The following is a 10,288-nucleotide window of genomic DNA, read 5'->3' as shown; positions in this document are numbered from 1 at the left end:
AAATAAAATGTCATAAAATTTATTTATATATTTAAACAAGTTAATATAGATGGCCACAAACAAAAGAATTATGTTTACAGTGATGAAAATGCAACAAGGTTGTCAGCACCGTCCCTGCACCATTACAGATAGAGAGATGCAATCAGCATTTCAGTATTGTTTTATAGACTAGCACTGGTCAATCTGCTTATTAAAGATTTATTGGGATGTTTTGTATCTGTCAAATCCTCAAAAAATACCAGTTGGCTATAGAGTCAATATATAACTGCCACAGTTCAGGCAAGTTCAAAGGAATTGAAGCAATGATAGAAGACATGTTAAAAGTGAGCTTGCACTGAAGTTCATACGTGGTCAAAATATACAGTATTTGTTCAGGATACATTTGTTTAAGATTGGAATTGCATTCTTAGACTAGTGCAATATCATAGTACTATGTAGAATCACAGCACCATGTTATTTACCCCTTTAAAGATTGCAAAAGAATTCCATAATTTATTAAAAACTGAAAAAATTCCTGAATTTTTTTCCTTCTTCTGATAAATATCTGAGTAACATAGTGGCACAACCCTAATTTTTGCATTAGATACTTGTTAACATAATATAAGATAAAATGAGTGCATTAGATTTAAGGTCCGGCATTGTATTTACTTTCTGTCATAATAACTGCAAACTTAATGCTAGTAAGATTATATTGCAATTTCATTAGCTTGTTTAAGTAGCAAAACAGTAAAAGTTTTTTGTTTTTTTGCTAGGAATCAAGAAAACATCTTGGGGTTTTCCAACTAAGATGTCATACTAGAATTATATTCTTTGCTATGAGTAGGTTTGAACATCACAAGCAGGGTTTATGTACTTCAGTTTAGTAAGAATAATCTTTACAAATCCAAGATCTACATGGTGTGGTAGTTGAGGAAAAGAATACATGGAAAGTAATTTCTAGCAACTGTGATTTTAAAAAGCAAGTTAATGGAAGTAACATGATACTCAGTAAGTGCAGAATTGTGCACCAGCTAATTTCAATAAAAGCACTGTCAGCACTGCCAGAGTAGTTTTCTCTGTAAAAATAACTATCTTGCTATTTATTTGAATTACATATTTATTGTAATAGGTAAACATTTTATACATACATGATGCTAGCTTGCATCCACTTGAAATGTACTCCAAATGGAGCTTAATAAGCAATTTAAAACAGCCAGCAAGCTACTATGGAGATAAAATGCCTGCATATATTGACCACCTTATGACCAATTGCAGCTTTGTATACTCTCCCTTAATAAATTAGCTGAAATTGGTAGTGTTAGATACAGTACATTGGCTTTCATCTTCCTGACTTGTTTGCTATGTGTATTTAAGTACTATTAGCAAGTAGCCTAATGAAGCTCCTTCATGGGGGTTTAAGAATTTTATTATTCTATATTTTTAGGTATCATTGTATTTGGTTTCTTAAATTTCTTTTGCTGCTAGAAATAAAATATAAATACAGTGGTTAGAGCTAAGGATATTCAAGTTATTTGTAGTCATAGGGTCTTACCCTGTTGGTCTTTATTTGCCTTATTATTTCAACTTTTATAGATACCCTAAATAAAAATACAGATTGAGTCAACTGATCAGTGCATGCCATAGACTCAGAGTAATAACCACTAGAAAATCCTGCCAGACTATTTCTTGAGACCATTTCTGCCACACTATTGTTAATAAATTCAACTTTTGGCATAGCACAGGATAGTAATAATTTTTGAAAGCTTCTAAAGGCAGAACCATTGGCTCATATTTTGAAAAATTGACCAGTGTATTTTTTAGTTACTTTGTCCAGTGCTAATATGAACTGGCCCTGAGATACAAACTGCTGCTTATTTTGCAGACAAGATTTACTGTTTGCAGTGTTAAATTTCTAGAAGAACATTTCAAAACAAAACCCTGTATTGTACATGTTATTGCAGGATGGGGAAGAATACCAAAGATATAGCAATATCTGAAGCACAAGGAAGCATTTACATAATAAAGTGAGGTACTTCCAACTGATATTATCTAGAACTACTTCAGTATACTGTATTTGTGTCTTAGCTATTTTTGAAAAGATGTGCACGACGTTTAAGGGGTCTTTAGAATCCCTTAAAAAAACTTTTTAGCACGTTAAGCATTTTTTATATGCTTTCTGATTTGACCAGCTAAATAATAAAATCATGATTATTCTTAGTAAAATAGCTGCAAAATAATAATAATAATGCTGGTAATGCTGACAATTTTTTTTAGCATTCCTTTTTTTGTAAAAAAATGTCAGCCAGTGTACACAAAGAAATAAACTCTTCCAAATTATTTTTTTGTAATTTGGATACCGGTAGATATTATATTTACCAATTGATGTAGTACAGATACTCCTCAATTTACGACCACAATTGGGAACAGAACTTTCATCACTAAGCAATAAATGAGTTGCATCTGATTTTAAAGCTTTTCGCTGTGGTAATTAAGCAAATATATCTTCCCTCTTGACTTTGCTTGCTGGAACCCCCTGGGAAGGTTGCAAGGGGCAATCATATGACCCCAGAATGCTATAGTTGTCCTATATACAGTGGGGCAAAAATGTATTTAGTCAGCCACCAATTGTGCAAGTTCTCCCTCTTAAAAAGATGAGAGAGGCCTGTAATTGGCATCATAGATAGACCTCAACTATGAGAGACAAAATGAGAAAACAAATCCAGACAATCACATTGGCTGATTTGGAAAGAATTTATTTGCAAATTATGGTGGAAAATTAAGTATTTGGTCAATATCAAAAGTTCATCTCAATACTTAGTTATATATCCTTTGTTGGCAATGACAAGAGGTCAAACGTTTCCTGTAAGTCTTCACAAGGTTGGCACACACTGTTGCTGATATGTTGGGCCATTCCTCCATGCAGATCTCCTTTAGAGCAGTGGTGTTTTGGGGCTGCCGCTGGGCAACACGGACTGTCAACTCCCTCCAAAGGTTTCCTATGGGGTTGAGATCTGGAGACTGGCTAGGCTACTCCAGGACCTTGAAATGCTTCTTACGAAGCGACTCCTTCGTTGCCCGGGTGGTATGTTTGGCGTCATTGTCATGTTGAAAGACCCAGCCACATTTCATCTTCAATGCCCTTGCTGATGGAAGGAGGTTTGCACTCAAAATCTCACGATACATAGCCCCATTCATTCTGTTCTGTACACGGTTCAGTTGTCCTGGTCCCTTTGCAGAGAAACAGCCCCAAAACATGATGTTGCCACCCCCATGCTTCACAGTAGGTATGGTGTTCTTTGGATGCAACTCAGCATTCTCTCTCCTCCAAACACGATGAGTTTTGTTCCTACCAAACAGTCCTATTTTGGTTTCATCTGACCATATGACATTCTCCCAATCCTCTTCTGGATCATGCAAATGCTCTCTAGCAAACTTCAGACGGGCACGGACATGTACTGGCGTAAGCAGGGGGACGCGTCTGGCACTGCAGGATCTGAGTCCCTGGCGGCGTAGAGTGTTATTGATGGTAGCCATTGTTACGTTGGTCCCAGCTCTCTGCAGATCATTCACTAGGTCCCCCCGTGTGGTCCTGGGATTTTTGCTCACTGTTCTTGTGATCATTTTGACTCTACGGGGTGAGATCTTGCGTGGAGCCCCAGATCGAGGGAGGTTATCAGTGGTCTTGTATGTCTTCCATTTTCTAATTATTGCTCCCACAGTTGATTTGTTCACACCAAGCCGCTTGCCTATTGCAGATTCCCTTCCGGGAGAGGGGGCGGTCTATAAATATGAATAATAAATAAATAAATTCAGTCTTCCCAGCCTGGTGCAGGTCTACAATTTTGTTTCTGGTGTCCTTCTACAGCTCTTTGGTCTTCACCATAGTGGAGTTTGGAGTGTGACTGTTTGAGGTTGTGGACAGGTGTCTTTTATACTGATAACAAGTTCAAACAGGTGCCATTGATACAGGTAATGAATGCAGGAGAGAGGAGCCTCTTAAAGAAGGTGGTACAGGTCTGTGAGAGCCAGAAATCTTGCTTGTTTGTAGGTGACCAAATACTTATTTTCCACCATAATTTGCAAATAAATTCTTTCCAAATCAGCCAATGTGATTGAATTTGTTTTCCCATTTTGTCTCTCATAGTTGAGGTCTACCTATGATGCCAATTACAGGCCTCTCATCTTTTTAAGTGGGAGAACTTGCACAATTGGTGGCTGACTAAATACTTTTTTGCCCCACTGTAAGTGCTGGTTGCAAGTGTCCAAATTTGGTCACATGACTGTATGAACACTGCAATGGTAAGTGTGAGGACCAGGTGTAAGTCACTTTTTTCAATGCCAGCGTGACTTTGCTTAGTCTTTAAATAAATAGTCATAAGGTTAAAAACTACCTGTTCAGAGTGAGATAAACAGAATGGATATGTCTGAATGAAAAGTGATTTAACTATTGCTTCCAGTTAAGCCTATTTAATAAACTCCTAAAAAGTATTGCCCTGATTAACATATACCAAATGTTTCTGCTTTCTGAAGCTTTTACTTCCTTCCTTGTCTTTGCTTCTTTTATTTCATATAAGTATGCAGCTCTATTTCCACTTTTTTGGTTTATGCCCAACTGAATTGGTATATGGATATAACTGAATTCCCCAACTCTTCTGTACAAGGAGACTAAAGAGAGAAAAAATAAAAGTAGCCAAGACAGGTTTCAGGCTTCTAAAAATCAGAACTTTTAAATAATTAAACTTGTTGGTAAAACAAGTTACAATATCCTAGAATGTAGCATTCAAAATTTTTAAAAAAGTTAAATTTATCCCGCTAGTTTGATCCAAGAAACCATGAAGGAAAAAGTACTCAATAGCCTGCATTACATAGTAAATCCTTCCTTTGACTTATTTTTGAAGTAACAGACAAATTTTTCATTTGGACTCTTATAATTTATCTAATAAACTGAAGTTTTTACTGCAAATTATACCATTCACATAAATTGACACAAATGATGTAAATTTAGATACAGCGGACACCTCTCCAAATAATCCATAAAAAACATCCAATATACATATTTAAATAAAATGTATATAAATTCTGTTTCAGTCTTGTAAATTTTCACTTAGTAGACCTAGAAATACAAAACATCTCTGCCTGAATCAGTATAAGCCATTTTACTTGCCATAAGTGAAAATTTAATAACTTTATAGGAATCCTGGTTTTCTTTTTGAATGTAACAAGTATAAATGCCCTCTTGCATCTTTATTTTTCATTAAAATACAGAATCATTCTTCTCATACACACAGTATTGCCAAGTAGAAGATAAGGGCACAGATTTGGAATGATGTATCAGTGAATGTGACTTTCAGATGGCTGTCTGAACTGCTTTATTATAAAAGCATAGCATGTAAGAGAATAGCATTTCTTATTTAGCCTTTTGAGGTGGCTAACATCAAGATGCATAGATGATTTTGAACTGGTGGCATTTTTTAATCTCCAAAGCTAATGCCACCTTCAGAAGAGATTTTCCAAAGCAGAAAAATAGGGTTTGCCTCAGACTGCCCTGCTTGGATACTGATACAACCACTCCCATTATATAAAAAAATTACCCTGCATTTTAAATGCAAAAGTGTATACAACCTCATGTCTGAATCTAAGGCTTAATTTGATGCAGATACAAATGGGAGTAAGTCCCATGGAACATAGCGGGATTTATCTCTAAGTAAACTTGCATAGGATTATATTCCAAACGAGAATCCAATTTTTGTATGGTGGAAAAAATAATATACAAGGTTGTGAATTGAAGATAAGGAACAAGTATAACATCCCAAAATGTAAAAGGATAATGAAGGATATGGTTTCACATTTATGAAAAATATATAGTATGTCCTCGCAATAGATTATGACAGGCTGGCTGCAGTACATCCTACTTAATAAATGGTGTAACATTTTTTTCCCACTTTGTAAAGTGGAAAGAGTATTATTTCCAGAGATGTCTATCTGGATTATAGTTTCTTATTTACCAAGTCAAATACATCAAAGAAAGTTATGAACAGAATAGAATAGAACGGAACAACAGAGTTGGAAGGGACCTTGGTGGTCTTCTACTCCAATCCCCTACTGAGGCAGGAACCCCTATACCATTTCAGACAAATGGATGTCCAATGACATAAGGTGAATGATTAAACGGTTTTGCATTAGGACTAAACATAATTTATTGGGAATGAATTGGTGCAGAATCATTTTTACATGATCTTAATTTAAGATCGTATTAATCAAAGCTGTGCATTCTTTGAGGCAAACTTTCCAGACTTTAAGTCAAGGCTGTTCCTTCAGCCTTTTCCTGAAATGATTTTCTCATGCAAGGCTTCTCATCCGGTTCCTGCCTGTCCCCTGCATTGATAGTGTGTTAGAACTGATTATCCAGCCCTGCCTTTCTAGTTCTAACACACTAAGACCCAGTGGGATAGTGAAGACACCATTAAAATTTGAAGTCAGGCCTTTCTGCTTCGAGAAAACACACACTTTTAAGTAAGTTTCTGCAGCTGAATTCACAGAAACAAGTTTATTTTGCTTGGATAAGAAATCGTAGATTGGGAGTGACAGCTCATTTGAGTTTTCAGCAATCATTCTTGCCATCCCACCAAATTGTACTAAGACACTAGCCATATTTAATCGGCTTCAGAATTATAAAAAGTTCTTACTGAAATATTTACTGTCATTAACTAAAACTAACAATTCCTATATCAGCCACTAGAGGGAGAGGTTACCATATAAACTGGTGTTACTTAGTAGTTTTAGTTCCATAGGAGAGATGTGTAACTGCAACCAGATTTTAATGAACATAATTAAAACCCCAGCTATGAACACACTATAAAACCTGGCAGCATGATGTCTCTAATACATGACACAGGTCCTAAAGTGGTACGTTATACAATATAATAATAGCTCTGGGGTAAATGCCTAACACATTGGAGTTAAATCACACAACATAACAGTACTGAGACAAGATCTACAGGAGAAGTAACTTGGGGTATCTAATCACATGGCGAATGGAGGGTTGTTTTTTTCAGGCACAAACAACATGAGTATTCTAAAGTCTCATGAGTGACCAACATGGCAGAACAAACGTATTTCAGATACAGAAATGTTTAATGGTATTAAAGTGCTACTATTAAGCAGAAACATATGCTAACATTTAAACACAATTCCACTGTACTGCTAAATGAGGTTATTTTGTTTTATTTATTTTTTGTCACCCAGTCCTATCTAAACAATAAAATTAAAGATCTACAGGACTGAAATTAACAACCAGTAATTATAATCAGCAATAAGTTATGAGTTTATAAAGCATTTTTTTTTACTTTTCAGTTTTTTCCCTTAGTAATTGGGGAACAGGCAAATTACTACCCCTCCCAAACAAAATCCTCAAATAAGTGTCATAGATGAAGTCTCAAAATAAAGAGTAAAGTTTAAACTTGGTAAAGGAACAGTAATAAGTATCTCTGTGGTTAAAAAGCTTAAAGAAAAGCAAAGACCTCAAAGTGCAGGTTAGAAAGTTCAAAATAAAAACAATGATAAAAACATTGGATACAATCTTATTCTTTAACTGCAAAACAACAACAGTTTCTGCTCAGGAGAAATTGGAATCAACCTAGCAGAGTGTTAAGTTGAGATGCTTCTTAGCTATGAACCCAAGATTATATTAGGAATCCAGGTGCCAAAGTCTGCAAAGGGAATCCAAAAGGTAGAGCCATAAAACCCAAGAAGGAGTCCCTGTTTCTCTTGTGCATGGCAGCAGGAAAACAAGTCCCTTTCAATTGGTGTTAATTATAAAAGGTTTGCAAGATCATATCTAGGAGATCTAAAAATACATTGTCACGTATAGGTTATCTCACCCAAACGACGTTTACAAATGTTTATCAAAATAATTTGCAAAAGGAAAAAAAAAGGTAACTGTGGCTCAGAATGGAGACTTGTGTCTTTTCTGCATATCATCACTTGTTTTACAGGCTGGTCTCTCTCTCTTGCCCTCTATCAGGAGAATCATTCTAGCTCAGCCACTGAAGCCAGACCACGGTTGCACCTGTGGTGGCTGCTACAACTCAATAATCTAGTGGTAAAATCGTACAGCCCAAGTTTCTTGCCTTGAAACCAAGTCCAGCTGAAACATTGAGCTATAAGCAGAACATCTTGCTATTATTACATTTCTCAGATGATAATGATTAAAGATGGCTGGAGATACCCAGTTAATAAAAGATGCTGACTGGGCTGACTAACTTTTGCTGGTGAAGCTACAGGAAAACTATTTAGCTGCTTAGTTATATTGAAGAGAAAAAAATTGAAAAATGTTCGTTGATGGAATTTAAAGAAATTTAAAATGGAGCTTTAAAAAAACCCCTTCAAAGTATTGTGCAAATGCATTGGAAGTGGTTCATCCAATGAACTATATCACCTTGGCTACTTTATCCCGTGATTTGGGAAAAACATACAGCTATCCCAGATATGCTAGATTATCACAGATATTGGACATACTTTATATTATTTATTATTAGCACCACAAGGGTCTTATAACAGGTTTGTTAAGTTTGAACATGAGGGGGAAAAAAACCCAATGGTGACAAATTAAAGAGCAAGCACCTGAACAGCCAAGTTTCCCATCCAATCCATCTTTCAATATAGGTATCCACTGCTGATGGGAAAACCTCAGTCCAGCTATATGTAACTGGAACGGTGTCCTGGATTTGAAATTAACTGAAGTTTAGCACTAAGTCAAAAAATTTGGGTTATGGTCAGATAAAGACTAATTGGTTCCCCTGCTAGGTCCCCACTCTTCCATGGACCCATGGAGCTATTCTAAAGTTGTGTCTGTCCAAGCTTAGCTGTTGAAGGGTGGGTTGGGTAAGAAAAATACTGTATCTTAAGAGCTCTGCCATATGAAACTCAGTTGCCCCAAAGAAACCAGTTGCTCTGCTCTAGCACCAGGCTCTAGGAAGTGAAGGAGAGCTTGACACTAGCGCTGGAGTAACCCTCATCGCTCCCAATGCTCTGCAAGCTGCTGTGATCATCAATGTCACTTGTACTGGTTGTGCTGATATCATCCACGTCTCCATGGGAGAACTCTGTGCTTTCCACATCCACTTCAATTTCTTCTGGGGAAAAAAAGAGAGAGAGAGAGAGAGCCTCAAGTTAGTATCAGAGCAAGTTTATTTAAGACCATCCCTGCCCGAAGAATCTAGATCAGGGTGTCAAACCCGCTTGCATTGTGGGCCTTATTGTGACATATAGTGATGTTTTTTGCCTTTGTGGAGCTGGGTGGGCGTGGCTTGCACGGGCCATATCTGGCCTGCGGGTCGCCACTTTGACAGGCCTGATATAGGTTCATTCCAGCCATGTCCTGAGGAGTCATTGTAAAGTTGTGTGGTGAAATCTTTGAAAAAATGAAGAACAAAAGAGAGAAAAGTGCATTGTGATATTGATAAGAATTTTGAAAGAATTACAAGAGATTGGATTGCACTCATTTTCACAAATTAGTATTAATAGCCAGTTATCATTTGATTGCTAATTCAATATTTACAACTAGCCACTGTGCCTTGGATTAAAATGATAAATACTAATTCAATATTCTATACATGAATAGGCCTCTCTATTCATTCTATTCTCTCTTCTATTCCAGTAAAACTTTCGCCTCTGTTGTTGCAGTGTTGTCTAGCTCTCTCAAAGGTATTCTGGATCTATGTAGTCCCAAAGGTATTTTAGGCCAAGAGAGAAGAATGGCTAAAGGCCCAAGTATCAGTTTATCACCTGTTCAAAGTAATTAAAAATACTTTCTGAGCAGATTTTTTTTTAAAAAATGTTTTTAAGGTGGCTAGGGCAGATGACCTTGAAAAAATCTGCAAAAATGCAGTGGCATCTGGACCCAGGTAAGCCCAAATGTATGCTGTGTAAAAAAAAACAACCAACCACCTCACGTTATTTTGGTTTATCAAGCATGTTGCCTCAACACTCTCAGAGGATAGCAAACACTTCAAGGGGAAACACTTACTAATATGCATTTAATTCCTGAATCGAACATTCATCTAAAAAGCAGCAGCAATATGTCTTTCTGAGAAACTCGTGTAAATGAATCAATGTTAAAATCAAATATTATAAGAGAGGGACATCATCTCACATAATTGTTAACTTCTCCTTTCCCTATTATATCAATTTCAGTGTATGCCTGAAAGCAAGATATTATCCTAATTTCATAAAGCAAGAATCCCAACACATAACTGTTAAGCTAAAACTTCAGAAAGAGAAAGGGAGAAAAACGGTACATATGTACAAA

General features: G+C 36.4%; 1 protein-coding gene across 3 annotated transcripts in view; it reads right to left on the bottom strand.

The window, feature by feature from the left end:
• Window positions 1-3: 3 nt before the first annotated feature.
• MXI1 (MAX interactor 1, dimerization protein) overlaps window positions 4-10,288 on the bottom strand; it is a 75,955-nt gene continuing 65,670 nt past the window's right edge. For 2 of the 3 annotated variants that reach the window (XM_081955819.1, XM_081955821.1), the window contains exon 6: window positions 4-9,113. In XM_081955819.1, the coding sequence (XP_081811945.1) occupies window positions 8,950-9,113 (164 nt within the window). In that variant the 3' untranslated portion in view covers window positions 4-8,949. The remainder of the gene's footprint in view (window positions 9,114-10,288) is intronic. The other variant, XM_081955820.1, reaches the window with a different exon arrangement.

Source organism: Natrix helvetica (assembly GCF_964273705.1).
Source record: "Natrix helvetica genome assembly, chromosome: 5".
In the NCBI taxonomy this organism is placed as follows: domain Eukaryota; kingdom Metazoa; phylum Chordata; class Lepidosauria; order Squamata; family Natricidae; genus Natrix; species Natrix helvetica.
Note: the sequence above shows the minus strand (reverse complement) of the source record. Positions and strands in the feature narration are given on the sequence as shown.